At 36.1% G+C, this 18,427-nt stretch overlaps 1 protein-coding gene across 2 annotated transcripts in view; it reads left to right on the top strand.

The window, feature by feature from the left end:
- The window catches only part of AKAP6 (A-kinase anchoring protein 6), a 287,326-nt gene that overhangs the window by 51,021 nt on the left and 217,878 nt on the right, over positions 1 to 18,427 (top strand). For both annotated transcript variants that reach the window (XM_056347614.1, XM_056347615.1), the window contains exon 2: positions 1,738 to 2,095. In XM_056347614.1, coding sequence (XP_056203589.1) covers positions 1,772 to 2,095 — 324 coding nt within the window. In that variant the 5' untranslated portion in view covers positions 1,738 to 1,771. The remainder of the gene's footprint in view (positions 1 to 1,737; positions 2,096 to 18,427) is intronic.

Here is an 18,427-nt window from a genome sequence, read left to right as displayed (position 1 = left end):
GCTGCAGTTTTTTATTTGACATCATTTAATTCTGAAGTCTTCAAAATCAAACTAAAGAGTTGGAAATTGTGCAGCAGGCACTGAGAATGATTGGAATATTCTTTCATTCCCTTTCATTGATTGCACTAATAAAAAATTCTGTTCTGAAGTGCCAAATTAATATTTACTAGCTTAGTATCAGTTTTAAATAATGTTTTGTGGAGGTGATAGATGTGCAAAAGATAATTTACTAGGTAGTGGCAGGATAGGAAATAAAATCAAATTAACAGTATATGTGATCTTTTCTTGTCCTTCGCAGCTATGATAAGTAGACTGGTGTTTGGATACTTCTTCGATAGTCTCACTGCCTGCCGTAGTTGCCTCTGGATGCTGAGGCTCCACTTGAAATATTTAGGAATATAACTCTGTAGTCAGTGCAGTTGATTTAATGGTGAGAGGCATTTCTTTCTTTCCTGCAATCTTATAGCTATTATGCTAAATGCTAAAATGCAGTTTTTATAGAAAAGGAAGTCAAAGTATAAAAACTTGGAATGTTGCCCAAATTAATAGCGGCGTGAGTTATTTGCAATCTTAGCATTATGGAAGAGGAATACAAGCAAAAGTTATTAAAATGTAGTTGAAGTATTTCTAATGTGCACTGGTTAAAAAAAAGAAAAAAAGCTTTAAAGGACATAATCTTCCTGATTCTCTTAATATAAACTTACTGAATATAGCTTAGGGTTGCAAAGTATTGAAGAAGCAAGTATGTGCTGGTATAAGGTTTAGTGAAGTTTTAGTGACGACAGGCACGTGTCATATTTGAGTATCTCCAAAATTAGGCAAAAAATACATCTCCTACCAAATTAAAGTTTTCATAATGCTTTAGGTACTTAGCTCCAAACCAGGTGCATGCTGTTAAGTAAGGTATTTTTATTTCTTGGGCATAGGGTTTATGGCAGTCTTCTGTATTTTGTACAGCTAGAGTGTACAGAGAAAGAGGTACAAAGAGGTACATGTTTTACTGATTTACTTGCTCCAGTGAACCTTGTAAATTTATATTGATGATACAGCTTTTGGAATTTAATAAAGCCACTCATAAAATGATGCTTTAATTTTGGGTACATATTTTGACATTTGGAATTCTTATCTCTGAGTTTTGATAGTTATTGCTTATTGCAACAGTTCATATCTAACGGAACTGCAAGAATGTAAACTTAAAACCTACTATCTGCCTACAGAAAATCAACCCAAGTTTCCTCAATAGTTGCTTCAAATTTGCCTTCAAAATTTTTGTTCTATGTGATCAATAATTGAGTGGACATTTGGGAAATTTGAATAAAACTTGAGGTATTTTGTGTTTAGTCATACATTTCAGGCCAAGGAATATGTTCTAATATGTATTAGTTTACAAATACCAGTCTTATTGGAGATGTAGAGTTCAGCAAAGTTCTGCTAACTTTGTCAGTGCTCAATGTTGCAGTTGTAGAAAATCAGCACATATTTTTCATCAATGGAAACTGCCATTTCCAAGGTGATTGTATACAATGAAAGAAATGAAGTTTGCTGTTTTCTTAAACAAAGAACTTGTTTGTACAAATATGCAAAGTTAATTTGAAAAAATCTATTTATTCTTGAAGTTATTGTATGGATTTGCTAGAAGTATGATACCTCTCAGATATGAGCATTTATTCCTCGTGAACATTTTTGTTGCAAAATTTGGTCTCATAACAGCAGTCTCTTTTCTTTTTGTCTTTGCAGCTATTTTGGAAAGAATTATGGTTTAGACTTTCTCATGTTAGCCATGGACGTAGCACTTTCTCCCATGAGAACACAAGAACTGGATCCCGTGCTGTCTGATGCATCTCCCATGCTTATAAACATGACTCCTACAGCAGAACAAGATGGGGAAGAGGGTGTCATGAAGGAGCTCGATTCTGGCCAGCAGTATGAGAAGCCTCCTCCTCTACACACTGGGGCCGATTGGAAGATTGTTCTCCACTTGCCAGAAATTGAGACCTGGCTTCGGATGACATCTGAAAGAGTCAGAGATCTGACCTACTCTGTCCAGCAGGACTCAGATAGCAAGCATGTGGATGTGCATCTAGTACAGCTCAAGGTAGGATGAATTTTATATTGCAGACTTTTCAGTGAAAGGTGGTTTGCTCAACTCTGCTACTAGTAGAGTAAACAAAAGGGCTTTCTGTAACTGCTGTAGCATGTCTGACAGCCTGTGTTGAAAAGCGAATAAATCCTTTCCAGGGAGATAATAGAAACCGCATCGTTCTCAGATTATTGGCAACATTATTTAATCATCACTTAATTCAACAGTCATAACCATATTAAAGAACATGTTCACACTTCAAGAGCAGCTAATACAACACTAACGGTAACCTGACTGGACATCTCAGAAGTACCCAGAAAAATTCCCATTGATTTTTATGCACTTCAGTACCTAAAACTCCCAATTTTTTTCCCCAATAAGCATGGCTGCTCATTTGAAAACTAAGCAAGTTACAGAGGCAGAAAGGTAGCAAGGTTGTCTAACGTCTGGCTTTCAGTCACGTAAAGGTTATGCTGAAGATTGAACTCTGGTGGGACTACATACAAAATGGTAAACGTGTAGAATTTTTTTTCAGATCTGATTCTTGGGAAGAAATATGAAGTGATAAAATTCAAACAGTCACAGCCAGTAAATCAACCTTTTTATTTTCCCCAGCAAGAAAATGCATTACAGCAAGACTGCACTTTGACCCTAAAAATCTGTGTTTTGTGTAAACTAAAAGAACAATCTTCCTTCCCCCAACCTGACAACTGAACACAAGTATCTTTAAACAATTATTTCTGTCTTCATCCCAGATGTAGATTTTGATGTTGAATCTTTAAATTCAAGGTGAAATTAAAATAAATAGTGTCTGGCACTGTGTGTGTATGTTCGTTTGCATGGCTTGGTTTGCTGCAGCACATGAAACATACTTTTGAAGGCAGCAAGCAAACTCCAAAAATAGCAGGCAAATGTTATCTCTTCAGACTGAGCTGTCTTCAGAATCGCATTCTGAAGCCTGTTTATGTGAACATAGTCTTGCTTCATACTCAGCATGATGGTATTTTGTTTGTGTTTATTTTAGGACTGGAGCTGTAGGCTGCCTCAAAATACCATTCTGTGTACTAGTGCTAACCATGGAGCAATTGTACTGTAATCAGTCCTAACAAAATAGAGAGCCAATCTTGAGATTTTTATGGTCCTATCATTTCTCTGAAAAATTTGGGGTAGACATTACCGGCTTTTGATGAGAGAAAGGACTATGTCCACAATGTGCAGTAGGCTTTTAACAAATATGCCTGAAAGGTATTTCTGCAGGCAGACGTAACAAATCTTGCTGGACTTGGTGCCAGTTCTGATCTGGAATTGCTTGTGGCTGTATTAGCGCAGTGGATGAGCTGAAATTGAATGGCTGTGGAGCCTGTGGATGGTATTCACACACAGCTTTGGGCTGGCTCAGAGCATAAGCAGAAGTGATCTGTGCCTGCTTGCAAAAGGTGAATATTCTGTACGTATAATTCAATCTCATACATCCACTAAAAGGTTTTCTTTCCAAATGGAAGTCAGTGAGTGAATAGCATTCCTCTCAGTTTTTCTCCTTTGTAAAGTCTATTTTGAAGCTGCAAGAGTCAACCGTAGTTCATAAAATACTTCACTACTGTGTTTCTCCATGTAATTGCTGTAGCACTTAGGGATTGTTTGGGACTGGGAAAAATCTGGTTAATGCAACTATAAAAAAAGACAAAATAATAACAAGAAGGAATCTCAATTATCTGCAGTTATCTGGCCTGTCAGCCTAGGGGGACTGTCATTGAGGCTGTCAAGTATTTGATGTACAGACCCTGGACTCACAGGGAAGTGTTCTTTTTCCTGTGTATTTATACGCGTGCGTACCTGTGTGCATGCGCAATTGTGACTTGTATTTGAAGATACTTCTAAAATATTTGATATATCTTTGGATTTTTCACAAAGCAACATAGAAAGAAAAAGCTTTCAGAAAGATCTGGAGTAGTAGTAAGAAACACAGCAAAGTCTTAACAAACACATTAGGAATACAGAACTTTTGTAACCTGCTTACCTTTAAATCTGTTTACAGACAAAAAGAAAAAGACTTTAAAAGCAAGTGTTGTGGAAATGCTTTTGTTCAGACTTTAGTAATATTTTAAATTGTTTATCCTTGTATCCTCTTGCATTACATAACTTAATGAAAATCAGCTAAGCAAAAACCCCCAAAAGCAACCTCATACAGATCCTCTTTTTTTATTTCTTCTGTGCTCTGATAATTCTCCTTGAGGGACTCCTTCCAGCTGACCTGAGTCCTTCTGGAATTGTGCTCAGGCTGGACACAGGGCTCAATGTGAAGCTTCACCATGGCTGAGTAGACATGAAAAAGTATTTCATATGTCTTTCAAACAATACATAGAATCATAGGACGGTTTGGGTTGGAAGGGACCTTAAATATCATCTAGTTCCAACCCCCCTGCCATGGGCAGGGACACCTTCTACTAGACCAGGTTGCTCACAGCCCCATCCAGCCTGGCCTTGGACTCTGCCAGGGATGGGGCATCCACAGCTTCTCTGGGTAACCTGTGCCAGTGTCTTGCCACACTCAGGGTTTAGTATTTTCTTCTTTTCATAATAGCAGGAGATGGTTGGTTCATGTTCAACTTGTGATTCACTGTAACTCCTAAACTCCTTTGCTGCATTATGGCTTTTTCTTCTCTCTTATCCATTTTATCTGTGCAATGTTACATGTAGGATTTTGCCTTTGTCTATTTTAGATTTTTTTTTTATTTATGTATTTTATTTTATTGTGTCTCCCATTTCTCAAGCATGCCTGTGACTTTTTCAGTTCTGAATCTGTCTGCTGGTGTGTTTGAAGTATCTCCCCCAAACGCATTGTTGTCATCTGCAAATTTAAGAAGGCTTCTCTCTACTCCTTTGTCCAAATCATAAAGCCAAAAGTGAATGATACAGACTCAGGATAAAAGTCTGTAATATAGTAATTTCTGAATATAATCTTTAAACTCCAGATGTAGCAGCAAGGCAAACAATTTTTCTTTTTCTCATAGTTTGTATTCCTCAGCCAGGAGAGGTCCAATTCCATTTTTATGCAGTTTTCTATTGATTTTGGATGTTTAATGTTGATTTCTCTCCTATGACTGTTGGTTGGCTCATGGTGATACAGCTGGTTTGATGATCTAGGCCATAGCAGACTTTTTATGTTATTTCTGGGAAAAATTGCTCAGCAAACAGATCGTCTCTTTCTTTTGTGAACATTTGCTCTGTATCCCTGTTGCAAATCTGTCTATGCTTCTGCTCTTTCTGCAATCCAAAGCATTGTTTCTTTTCTCTGCCTTGTTCCCTGGATATTTTCATGTTTGCTGCCAGTCTCATGCTACATGACTTAAAGCTTTACTAGCCACCACTGATCCTTTGAACATACTTGTTTCTCTCAGTTTTGCAATGCCCTTTCTCAGAACTAGCCATGCAGCATGAGTGCAAGGCTTGTCTTATGTTGTCCCTTGGGAAATTTCCTGGCAAGCTCAGCTTCACATGAGTGCTTCAGTAAGCTAGATGCATGAATCATAACTCTCTGGGTCCTGGAATGCTTTATATTAGTCATTTATCTGGTCATCACTCTTAACTTAAGCTGGGCTAACATACATTTACATCTCTGTTACACATTCAGTGGAGCTGTTACTAATTGCAAATATTTGTAAAAGAGATGAAAAAACCTTTTGAATCTAGTACAAGCGAATCTGAAAATGCTCTTTCTGTGCTTGTATTGTGTTAACCTGCTGAGATGCTTTCATGATCTATTTAGCTTTTTTATTGTGAAGAAAATATGCTTGCCTTTACAGCACATTCTTTCTTGGATTCCTCCTGAGATCCAACTTGGATTCAACTCCAGTTCTTCTGCTTTACTTTATATCCCTTAACCCCCTCAGGAAAGGGTCTAGTGGTTCAACTCATTGATTATTGATTTCTATCTTTTTGAAAAAAACTGTCATTTTGGATGATCTAGTACAATGGTCTATATTTGAGATGTCAATTAACTTCTAACTTACTGTGTAGTAAAGCACTCCACCACCGCTTTGTGACTTAAATATATGAACCACATATATTGGCATAGAAACAGCCACATTTTCTGCTACGATAGTATCTTTAGATCTTTGAAGAGCACTGATCCTTTCTGTCTTTCCAAGAAAGAAACTTCAGTCATCTTTTTCCAGGATACCTGGATCAGCCTCAAACATCTCTTGACAGGATGTTTCATCTTTCCTTTTGACTCCTACAACAAGTTTGTCATTACTTTGGATAGAGGTCAAGTATGATGCAACCATTATCCTTTTGCTATCTCTGTTTCCACTTTTTTGAGCACCAAAAAATTGTTAGTTGCTTTTCTCCTTGTACTTAAATCCTGGATAAGAGAAGAGTGTAAGGCATTGTCAAAGAAAGATATTAAATGGTATTAGCTTCTGATGTATCTGCAGTTAGACACAAGTTATTCTATTTTTCACTCCATTACATGCATTGTGAAAATAAATGTAAACCTAGGGTACTGTAGGAGCCTCTCTCTTGCATCCTCCCCCCTTCTTGAATTCAGTAGGCTTTTATTGCATAAATAATATTGTTTCTGGTTTTATTGAATAAATACGAAGGGTAGACCAAATTACTTTTCTGAGTCCTTTTCAACTTCTTTTTCCTGTATCAGTTCTTTTCAAGAGCAAAAATCAGTATTTTTTTCCTCATGTTAAAATAAGTGACTCAAAATATGGCTGAGTCTGGAAGATGACTTCAGTAGGTTTGGTTTCTCTCTTCTAACCTTTGGTTCGATGACTTAGTGGCTCTAGTATTCCTAGGCTTGTGACAACATACTTGCTTCTGCAGCTGTACAGCTTTTCAGCTGTGCTATCTAAACCACCTTTAACTAAGTGTACAGATGAAGTTTTTCTAAAGTCTAAATCTCTAGACTGCACAGGCAACCGTGTATTGTAAGAGAAGTATTAAGAACTTACCACGTTACCATAACATAATTAATATTTTACTAATAATCACAGAAAGTGTTAGCCACAGTCTTTACAGAAGGTTGTATAGATGAACCTCCTAATGGAAATACTCTGTGTGCTGCTTTATCTTGACAGAAGTTTGTCACACGAGATGACAGTTATACTCAAGAGGTAAAAAGAAAACCTTAATTGGAGAGGTTGACTGCAAGTTTGCTCAGCTGTTTTGCTTGCAGGCAAGATATGATGCCGGTACTTCATGTGAAGGGTTGCTATGCAGATTCGTGAGTTATTCAAAAGGAGGTGAAGGGAAAGAACAACTTTTACATTCACAGAGATATTTCTCAGAAGACTTCTGGGCCTGTTTAACAGTTATGCTTCATGAAACAAATCTCTCTGACAAATAGTTTTATACCTTCTATGTGTGAGCGTTAGTATGAGTGTTTATAAAAGCAGACATTTGGCTGTAAACTATGACCTATAGCTCCATGGTGACAAAGACATACTATTGGGTTTAGTTCTGAGGATCAACAAGCTGTTGCACAGAAATTCATGGGACTTATTATTTGCAGTCTCAGGTCTAGCAAATAGGTTGAAAGCCAGTAACATTGGTAATTACTTGGTTTTGTCACTATTAACAATCCTATACTAAGAAGTCACCTGAAGTTGCATATGAAATAAAATCTATTAAGCATAATTGAAATGCAATTCCGATAACCAAACCTAACATTTAAGGGTTATCTGTGCAATAGGATATCTCCACTATGAAACGTGATTTTCAGTTTTTGAGAATTATTTTAGATTGTTTGTAGCTAAAGGACAGAATGTGCACAAAAAACCCTCCTAAAACGAAAGCTGACTGTAACTACAAGGAAAATGTAACTTCTTTCATATTGAACTATTTAAAACATGACCTAATTTATTAGGATTGTGCATCTCAAAGGGACTCTCTTAAGCTAATGACACTTGACAAATTCCAGTCTCCTTGATCCTGTTAAAGCTGTAAACTTCTCTGAGAGAAAATTAATCTGAAAAGTTTAAAGTTTAAAAGAGAGCTTGAATGTTTCAGTTGAATGCTGAGGGGGAGGGGAAATATTTTCCACATTATTGACAAGCATAAGTAAACTCAAATTTACTGAAGATTTTTTTAAAGAAAATTTTCTTGCAGTACTTGAGGTTTTGGTGTCCACTGCAGATTGAAGCAATTAAAAAAATACTCCGAATTTTCAAACTCTTTATTAACTTCAAATACAGAAAAGAAAGTTAGTTGCAGCTGTATTGTGGATTCAGTTCTGAGTATCGGATTTTCTTAACTGCAAATTTGGTAAGAAAACTTTAGATCTTGGTTCTCTATGTAACATACAGGATATTTCTGTGTTAGATTAATTATGTCAAGGAAAATATATGCAAAATCATTTTGCTCTTATCCTTTTATTTTCTCATCTGATGACAGGTCATATATTTGTGAAACACTTGAACACCAAACAAATAGCAATTTCTCTATAAACATACCATATATTACACTGCTTTTTATGCATAGCGATTCCAAAGTTGTGACAGTCTTTTTAGTTTACAATCTAAATAACTGCAGATTACAGATGTGACTTTTTTTTTTTTTCCTCTCCTCCCCCCCACCCCCCGCCCCCAAGGGCTTAACACAAATACAACATAGGCAGAAATTTGCTACCTGACTGGCTGCAAATCAAATCCAAGTTTGCTTATGAAAGTATGGTGAAAGACTAGATAATAAATAAATTTATCTATATGGAACATTACCAGTGGAATATATTTATGTAAACATAAAATATGTTCTATTACACTGTATTGGTGATATAGTTTTTTTTGGGAGGAAAAGGGTTATGGTTAAGAGCACATTCTAGCTAAGCCTCTAGACAAATGTTAAATTTATTGTGTACTCATCCCAACAATATCAGTGGGGCAGCTTTATAGGCCTTAATTCACCTAGCATTTAACAAATGGGTAATAGGATTTATTTGGATTAAAACATTTGTTGTGGATTTTTTTTAAAAACTGTTCGTAGGTTATATCATATTTTTTATGCTCAAGTTATTTTTTCAGACCAAATATATTATGCACTCCAGAAATGTCAGGCACTCATAAGTAGCTCTACAGGAGCAGATGCTACATAGTAATGTGTATCTATAATGCTGTAATGATAGCCTGATGCATCTATAAATTGGCAGAACATATCTGCTATATATTTAGTTCTATGCTTTGTAAACACAAGATTAACACACACTTTAAAGGAAGCAATTGGTTGGTTAGGAAGTTGTATTCTTATATAGTTTGCCTCTGAACAGCTTGGTGGAATCCCAGCATTCAGTAGTGCAGTTGAGTGTAAATGCTGCTAAATACAGATTAACTGTTCCAAAATTGGGTTTTGCAGAGGCTACCCTTTACTTACAGTCCAGGCTTGAACATCAAACAGGTGGGTTTATTAGCTTTTCTTATTTTCTGATTAGTTGAGTGTGCCTACACTTTTTTAATTTTTAAATTTTCTTCTGTGCCTTGAGCATATTCCAATTTTGGAGAAAAGCCAGAATGGAAAATACTGAGTACCAGAAATAAATCTGTGCTTCTCAAACTTTATCTGGTCAAAGAATGACGTTGTTTAGAAGCCTTCCAACTTGCACGGCGTTTCTGCAGTCTTGCTCAGATCGATTTTTTTAATTTTTTTTTTTAAAGATGATGATGTGACTTGTTTACCACATCTTAAAATGCTTTACTAAAATAACTACAATACCACACCTATAAAAGTCATCTTGGTTTTGTAGCTTTTAGGCTAAATTCTCTTCTGCCTGAGGGGAGCAAACCCACTTTTTCCACATGCCTCAAAAATTGTTCTAATCCCTTGGCTATATGTTACCAGGCATGAACAGAGCGTAGTGCTTGATTTGATATAGAGTGCAACCCTGGAGGTGCTAGGTATGCTGCTTGCTCACCTACTGGGTCAGTGCCTTCAAGGATGATAATAATGATCAAGTAAATGTTGATTTTCTAGGTACTAATTACGTTTAGAAACTAGGTGTGAGTTGCTCAGACTTGCTGGGACTGGTGGTAGTCTGAGCTCAGAAATGCAAAATTTTAGGTTGCTGGATACTTCTACTGGAATGAGTGACAGAGGTGTATCTGTGGTATTAGGTATCTACAAACTAAATGGTGACTGAGCAACATGATTCATGATGGCATTGTTGCCTACCTTCTGTCCTAGTGTTTATTCTGCTCTAGTCATTAAAGTCTGTTAAGAACACATTCCTGAAGGCCCATATTAAATTCCCAATGAGGAAAAAAACCCCCTCATCTGATTGCTTATACCATTTTATAATACATACTTGAATGCATTGGATTACTGCTAGTTATATGTTACTGTTGGCGCTAAAACCATTTTTGGTGCTACAAATATTTTACACTAAGCAAGTACCTCTTAAACCTGTGTAGGCTCTTACCTATTTTTAACTTCAAGTACCTAAGTATTGCTAGTGACTGTATTGATTTATTAATACTCAGACAATCTTTTCTTCAACAGTAACCTTAGAAAAAACAATAAACCACCAACATTTGTAATCTAATTCTAAATTATGATCTAGTACAGTTATAGATAATACTGCAATTTTCAAATCAAATTGTATACCCTTAACATTTAGCTAATGTACACTGATAATTACATTTTTTTAAAAAAAGCAAATAATGGTATGTTAGCACAATACTTTTAAAAAATTAGGTGGATTTAAACTGTACCATTCGGCCTAATAGAAAAAAACTTTCCCCCTCTCCTGCCGCTATTGTTCAGTCTGTGCAGATACAATGAAGTTAAAGTGATTTTCTCCTGTTATCATTTAGTAAATAAGTCTATTGATATAGCCCATATTTATGCACACCCACCATCCTCTAATTGTCTGCTTGGATGCCATAGGAGACATAGTATGAACACAGAAAGAGCATACATACTTTACTGGAGATTCAGTTGCCTTCTAAAGAAGGCTGGTCATTATTTGAGGGATCAAATTGAGATGGAAGGCTGCTGGTTGGAATATAGTAAGAGGATGAAAGAATTGGGAGCTAATAAAGAGAAGAAAAAAAATGGAGAAACAATAAGAAATTCCTGTCTGCTGTGATACCATTTCTCAGTAGAAAAGTCAGAACTACTTGGTTAGCCTGCTGTTATCTATGTATCAAGGGAATGAAAGTAGCTAAGAGCTGGAAAGGACTTAACTGGTAACCCCAGTGATAATGGTGGATCTGGCTTGCATAATTTATCAGGATAAATTAATAATTAATAAATGTTGCAAACAGTGTGCTGGACCCTTTTAAGCTTGGACTTTGTTTCTAGAAAAGCAGAGAAAGAACACCAACAAATAATGGTTGGAATTACTGCTCTTGTGACAAAGAGACTTGAATATTCCTTGGAGTGGTAGAAGACACCAGCACTTGGATGTCCCTTTTAGGCTTGGGCAAAAAAGATTTAAAAAAAAAAAAAGAAAAGAAAAAAAGAAAAGAAAAGGCATAGGTTACTTAATTGATTAATTTAGGGTCCATATGCATGGCCTTTGGAGAGGAATTGCGAACAATGCCTGAGGCTTCTAAACCCTCCCCTTAATGCAAGGGTACAATCTGAACAGCTCCTTGAATTGGCTTGGATTTCTTCAGAGCAAACCGGCAAGGACACATGGGGCAAAAATACCACGACCTGTGATATTACCTCCAAGGGACATTACCTCTTCTTGTGAGGGTAGAGATGGATTCGGTAGTTTCTGAGCGATGTATTTGGACATAGAAGGGTGGTGTGTATTTCAGGGGGATGTAGGCAGAAGAGTAGAGTAGCATCTGCAATGCTGTGGAGGTCTTAAGATTGTCCAAAAATAGACATTTGGATAATTCAGCAGTCAGGAGACTCAGGAGAAGAACGGTGAACATTTGCTTGTGAAAAAGGGAATCAGAGCTCTCAGATGAGGAAGAAAGTGGGCGATTTACCACTTTCAGTTTCCTAATCTAGTTTTGAAAATAAAAACGCTGCAAAATCTCACTCTCATTTGGATATCTACACTTTTTAAATATATACTTATTCCAGAATTTCTGGTTTAGACCTCAGCGATACATAAATGCATGTAAGTGCCCTTTGACCAAATATAATGATTATTCTCTCTCTTCCACTTCATGTTGCTCCTACGTTAAAATATGTTAATACAGGTTTGGAACATGAGCTAATGTACTCTACCAATGGTCTCTGGAGAAATATTAAATCAAATATCAAATTCCAGCACAGATGTTTCCTATTACAGTCTTTTCTAGCCTGTATTCTAATCTGACTCAAGCACAAATGTTTACTGCATGTAATGATATAAAGACTTTTCAGTATGATGAAAAAAATGTTGTATGTTAAGTAATCATGAATTTTATTAACCAAAACACTTGCTGAGGGAATATATTTTATAGTTTAGTATATGCACATATTATGATAATAACACCTATTGATGTCCAGATTTGCTGGAAAAATCCTAAATATTATTTCAATGGTATGAATAAGATTAGTAATGTCAACTTTCTAAACTAAAGGTCATTGACACTATATTGTTGTTTTGATTTGAAAGTAAAGGTGCCAATGGGAATTTTTATTATGGTAGCTGTGACTTGGTTGAAAGAATTTATTTTATAATGTAAATATATATGTGTGTATAATGTAATATATTTACATTAATGTAAATATATATAAACAAAACCATACACACAAAAAGCAATGCGACATAAATCCTCCTGGTGATTTTTTTTCTTGAGGAACTGTTTGAGTCTGTATGTAGTTTAGAAGGTAGGATATTATTATGTTTTATAGCAGTCATCTAGTTCTTATCTGCATTGTGAGCTATTATGTTTACAGATGTTTTCTTGCTTTGCATATTTCAGTAGGCTTTGTGGATATATTTATTAGTCATTATACTGGCAGGGTTTGTTGCTTTTTCAATTTATAATTACATGCCATTTATAATAGATATCTGAAAATTGTAATGTGGCATAAAGGAGCAGACAAAGAACAGGCACAGAAAATTGCACAGAATGTAAGGAATTTTTTAGTTTGCTTCATTATTGGTAAAACTGCCTGATGGGCTTTCATTATGAGAGTTGACAGAAGAAATTTCAGATTATAGGACGATTGCTGTCTGAAAGCCAGGAATGTGACATGAATATTTCAATAACATAACACACTTGCATTTTAGTCAGAACAAGTTCCATAAGTTTGTGTTTTTAAAATATCCTTGGATATTTGCCTCTTGAATTATACGCATTCTTCCTCAGAATGAAATCCCTTTCTGTATAGTTAATCATTAAAATGCTTTCTGTGAATTCATGGGGTTCCTTCATAAATCAATCAAAATCTCACAACTAATGAGCAAACACAGCAAAAGGGTGTTGTGTATTTTCCTGTGGAGAATGCACTGACATGTCTGCATGGCTATGGTTATAATTTTAATTGAAATGTTGGCCTACACATAGTACCCATCCTGTGACTAAGGTGCATGAGATGTCTTCTGGAGGACTAAGATGAAGTTCAAGTGGCCTTGCCCGAGACTGATCTGTCATCTTGGGCAGTCTGGGAACTGTGATGGACACTGAACTTTTCTTAAGGATTGCTCTAGAGCTTGGCCTCATTGTTTGCATCTAACAAATACAGGTGGGTGGCAAGTCTGGGCAGGAGCCTAAATTCAGGCTAAGGTCTGGCTGACTTCATAGGTGTAATGATGCCATCTTCTTCAGAAAATGTTAGAAATACACACTAGATTTTTTTTCTTGAATTGCCTTATGCTTCCTTGAGTTGTCATTAAAGAAGTATTAGCAGAATTACAGACATACATCCAAAAGGTTTGATCTGAAGATTTTAACATATTCCATGTAACTGTCTCCAGTGACATTGTGCAGAATCTGAGACAGATGAACAAACTTGCTTTTTGAATGGGAGCTGAACCATTTACAACGGAGTGTGCAGAAACAGGGAGGAAAAGGAGAACTGATATCTACCAGTTCCATCTGTTAAAGCTTTATGAATGTTTTCTTCTCTTTCTCCCTGTAAATGATTCCCTGGAGGAAGATAATAGCTTTTGTAGAGTCAGTTGTGATTTTACACCTTGCATTTCTGAAGATGGAGTACTTAATTTTTTTGAAATGTTTCCATTTCTTTTTAGAAAACACATGTAATTTAGAAGGTATAAAGCAGCACTGCGTTAACAATGGTAACACTCCAAAATTCTGCCAGAGCTTTCATAAGCTTTCACAAAATATGAGATCTGAGTCTAGCAATATATTGCAATTTCCTTTTCCCGTTGAGCAGTGTACTTACTTTTCATAATCTATATTTCACTATATAACTATATTGCTTTTATTCTCCTCAGTTGGCCCTGCAACCATACCTGCCCTTACCTGTGGTTCCATACTCCAAAAAGGGACTTGAAACAAGTTACAATATACAGTTGTGTCTTTTGGTGTGACCATTCATCTCTTTGTGTTCTGATGAGTACATTTGCTTCTGATCACGTATTATGCAGACATTCAAAAGGCAAGAAAGCAAGTAACATTTCTTCAGAATAGGTTCTGTAGATTTAATCATAATTTAAGTGGTAATGAATAGGAAATAGATGATTTTATATGTGCATTTCCAGTGTGATCATGATCTGACATCCTGAAATACATTCTTAATAAATACATATAGGGGTATATATGTGCATAAATATATGTGTGTGTGTATATCATGTTTGTAATACTGTAAAAGACATTCAGTGCCACTACTTCAGTATCTGCATATCCACTTATTCATCATACATTTCTGTTTTTTCTCCAAGATTCTTCTGAATTATCCACCCTATTTGAGCTGCTATACTACAATTCACTGTAGTACATAATTTAGTTTGTTGTGCGTAAGATCTCTGTGCTTGCAGTTCACCTCGTTATTGGATAGTTATTGAGGGTTACTCTATGTCTATGCGTCTAGTATACTGACAGAATAAAAATTTCTGACATGACAGAATATTGCTAATGTCCTTTGGGAAGCAGAAAATGTATTCAAGGAGCAATGTTATATTGTAAATGGTGCAACATAGCTGTACTTTTGGATGCAGTAACACATGAAAATGACCCCCAGAATAATAGAAACAGAACTGAATGTTTAAAGCTATTAAGCTGTGTGGGGTGAGCAAAGTGGTTCACACACCACTCAGTTGGCTTGTATGAGAGGTGTGGCTGGAATTTGTCACTACATCCCAGCACCGTCCAGTATCTAGAAGACAAAATCATCAAATGGTAGTCTGCCAAATCATTAGCCAACTATGCTTTAAAATCATAGAGCTGAAATATTAAACTGAATGATCTTACTTGCTCTTCGGTGGTTCTTTTGAGGCTATTTTAAAGAAGAAAGCAAGGCTAGAAACCTTTTAATTAAATCCAGGATTTTGAGGTAACAAATGAATTTCACAATCTGGACATTTAAGAATATTATCAGGTATCATAAGACTCATGATAAAATAAAGGGAAAAGGGATATTTCCAAGGGCAATACAGTAGGATTTGTATAGATGTGTTATCATTTAAGTTATCCTATGTTTTCTTTGCTGTCATCTGGACTTCTTTCATACAGTGTTTGTAGGGGCTACCTGAAAGTTCAGATGCCAGATTTAACTGTGAAGAAGGACAGTTTGTTACACATTTGTCTGTCCGTTATCAGATACAGGATCCCTTCTTCACCTGTTTTTCACATGGGGCTAGCATCTTAACTTGAAATAGATAATTTTGGTACATTGGATTAAAATAGCAAAAGTTGCACAGCGCGCTACCTGTGCATGTGTGTGATCTCATATGGATTCTTGGATACGAAGCACACAAATATAATCTTCTCTTGAAAGAGTAGTTTAAGTATCCACATTATTTATGAATTTAGGCCAGAAGTTCAGTATGAGGGATTAAAGCAGAGGTAAATAGGAAAAATGTACCTGGGAAGGGAACCAGTCTCTTTTCTCCATAGGAACATTACATCTCTGGTTATGAATAACATTGTTTTCTTTCAAAGAAACACAAAATACTGACAATGCTGCATTTCTTCCAAACATCAGGTAGAATAAGTAACAAATGCTGAAAACATGCTTTTTTACCGCATTACAATTTAAATTATATGCTTTTGGTCTTCAGTTGAGATCTGCAAGAATAGCTTCCCTGACTCAAATCTGTTCCAGATTGTTTCTTGATACCAATTATGAATGGAATACTTATAATATCTCTCTCAGTGTCCCTGTGTCCTGGTTTCAGCTGGGACAGAGTTAATTTTCTTCCTTTTTTTTTTTTAATTGCTAATGAATAAATAAATGTAGCATCAAACTAAGCATTTGAGTGGCAAAGAATTCATGGTGATGTCCACTGTAATAGTGGTTTACACTATTCTCAGTTTTGTAGTTACAATATTTGGGATTGATATGTGAATTTTGCACCAGTTCTTAATTGTTAGCTGGATTTTCTTTGCTACTGTGTTGTCTTACATACAAGATCTGAAAAAGATCACAAGTCAGAATGACAGGGCCACACCTGTAACTTATTACAGAGGTTGCTTGAAAAATTACCAGGGAAAGACCCACATTACGTAGCTATCCTACAACCTGCTGAAAAAGACATTTTCCTCCATTCAAATGAATAGTCGGTGCAGACCAGCTCAGGAGTTTTATTTTGTTTGGTTGCAAATCAGTTTCTAGCTATCAGTTGCTAGCTTTATTTTCCAGCCTCTCTCCTGTGTTTTCTTTTCTGTTCTTGTCAGGTTCTCTCTCTCGCAATTTTTGTCTTTCAAAACTCCCATCTGATTCTTGTCCTTTTTCATTTTCTTCTTCCTATTTGTTCTTCACCAAAGCACGTTGCCGAGTCATCTGCTACCATGTTGCATTGCTAATTCAAAAAACCGTTCTTTCTTTCTTAACCTGGACCAGTGCCACATTCTGTGGCGACGGCAGGAGCCTGCCAGAGCACATGTTTAAGAAATACTTACTGCGTTAGGAACGAAGGAGGGAAGCAAAGGACAATGCTGTTCTCTGCGCATGGGCCTTATTTCCTCCTAGTGCCTTTTTTGTTAGGTCTGGCTCTGTGTAATTCGTATGACCATAGAAGAGTAAAGAGAAAGTTTGGTTTAAAATTTTTAATACCTTTTCTAGTGTGCTCAAAACAATGGATGCATAGGTTCTTAGGATGGAGGGCTTCTGCTTCAAAGAGTTTCTAGTATGGTCACGGTATGTGCCTGTAGCAAATTATCTAGTCAGCAGTTGGCTCTGCGTGCAGACACACTGTCCTGCATTACTAGAATCTGATCTTGCTGACTTTAGTGGAGGTTTTATAGTTAGTCTTGCATGTTCCCTTATTAAAGACTAAGATTCACTTGTTATAATTGAATGTATACTGGTTTTGTTGCCTTGCTATTTGAATAACCTGGCCTTGAGTAAGAAATACAGCTATTAGCTTTTACAGAAAGGAAGCAATGTAATTTTGGTAGTGAAAAATGGCAATTGAGAAGGAACTATAAATTACACATCTATAAGAATTTCCAAAAATTCTCCATTAAACTGCAATTATTACATGCTTCAAGTCTATTTTGAAGATTTCACTTCATCAAACTGTTCTCGGCAAGTGGACTTTACTCTCTTGCAGAACTAGCTGTAATTGGGAAATTACCCAGTGCATGGAAGTCTACTTACCCAGGCCAAAATGAACAAATCTAAAAAAGCTACACAAAGACAAACCCTCTGCTTTTTGTAATATACAGAAAGCTGGAGAACTAATGTACACTTAGGACATAGTTTTGCAGGAGTGCACGGTGGTAATGTCATGCTCCTGAGAAGCCCTTGAACTGTGTGGCGTAACTCAGATGTGGAGTTTAATAACAGACTGGATTTGCTTTTTAGCATGCGAATAACATGATTATAATGTTGTACCTTGTTATTTTTATAAAGGATTAAAATGCCTTCATTGATTGTACCCCTATTAGAGAAATTGCTTTCACAAGGTACAAGTTTCATACTGTAGGAAAAAAACTTTACGATTTGTCTTCTTGGTTCACTGCGTGAGAAGATAAAGGAGATAAATTACAAATTTCAATAATATTGGCTTTGTGTGCAATTAATTGCATTTATGACATACATTACTTTTCATCGTTATTGCTGTTCATAAAGCATTTGTGAGAAAACCACGCTGGATATAGTCTCCTAGAAAGTCTCCATCTTTTTCTCCCCAATTCTCTAACAAGTAATGCAATTCCTCCATTCAAGTTGCTGTTGCCATAGCTATAATGGTTCTTTTGTTGCAAAAACTTTTTCTAGTTTAAACCATTAGTTTCAGAGCGTGAAATCTCAGAATTATCAGCAGGCACT

The sequence above is a fragment of the Falco biarmicus genome, chromosome 7, assembly GCF_023638135.1.
Source record: "Falco biarmicus isolate bFalBia1 chromosome 7, bFalBia1.pri, whole genome shotgun sequence".
Classification (NCBI taxonomy): domain Eukaryota; kingdom Metazoa; phylum Chordata; class Aves; order Falconiformes; family Falconidae; genus Falco; species Falco biarmicus.
The sequence above is the reverse complement of the archived record's forward strand: the minus strand, read 5'-3'. Positions and strand labels throughout refer to the sequence as shown.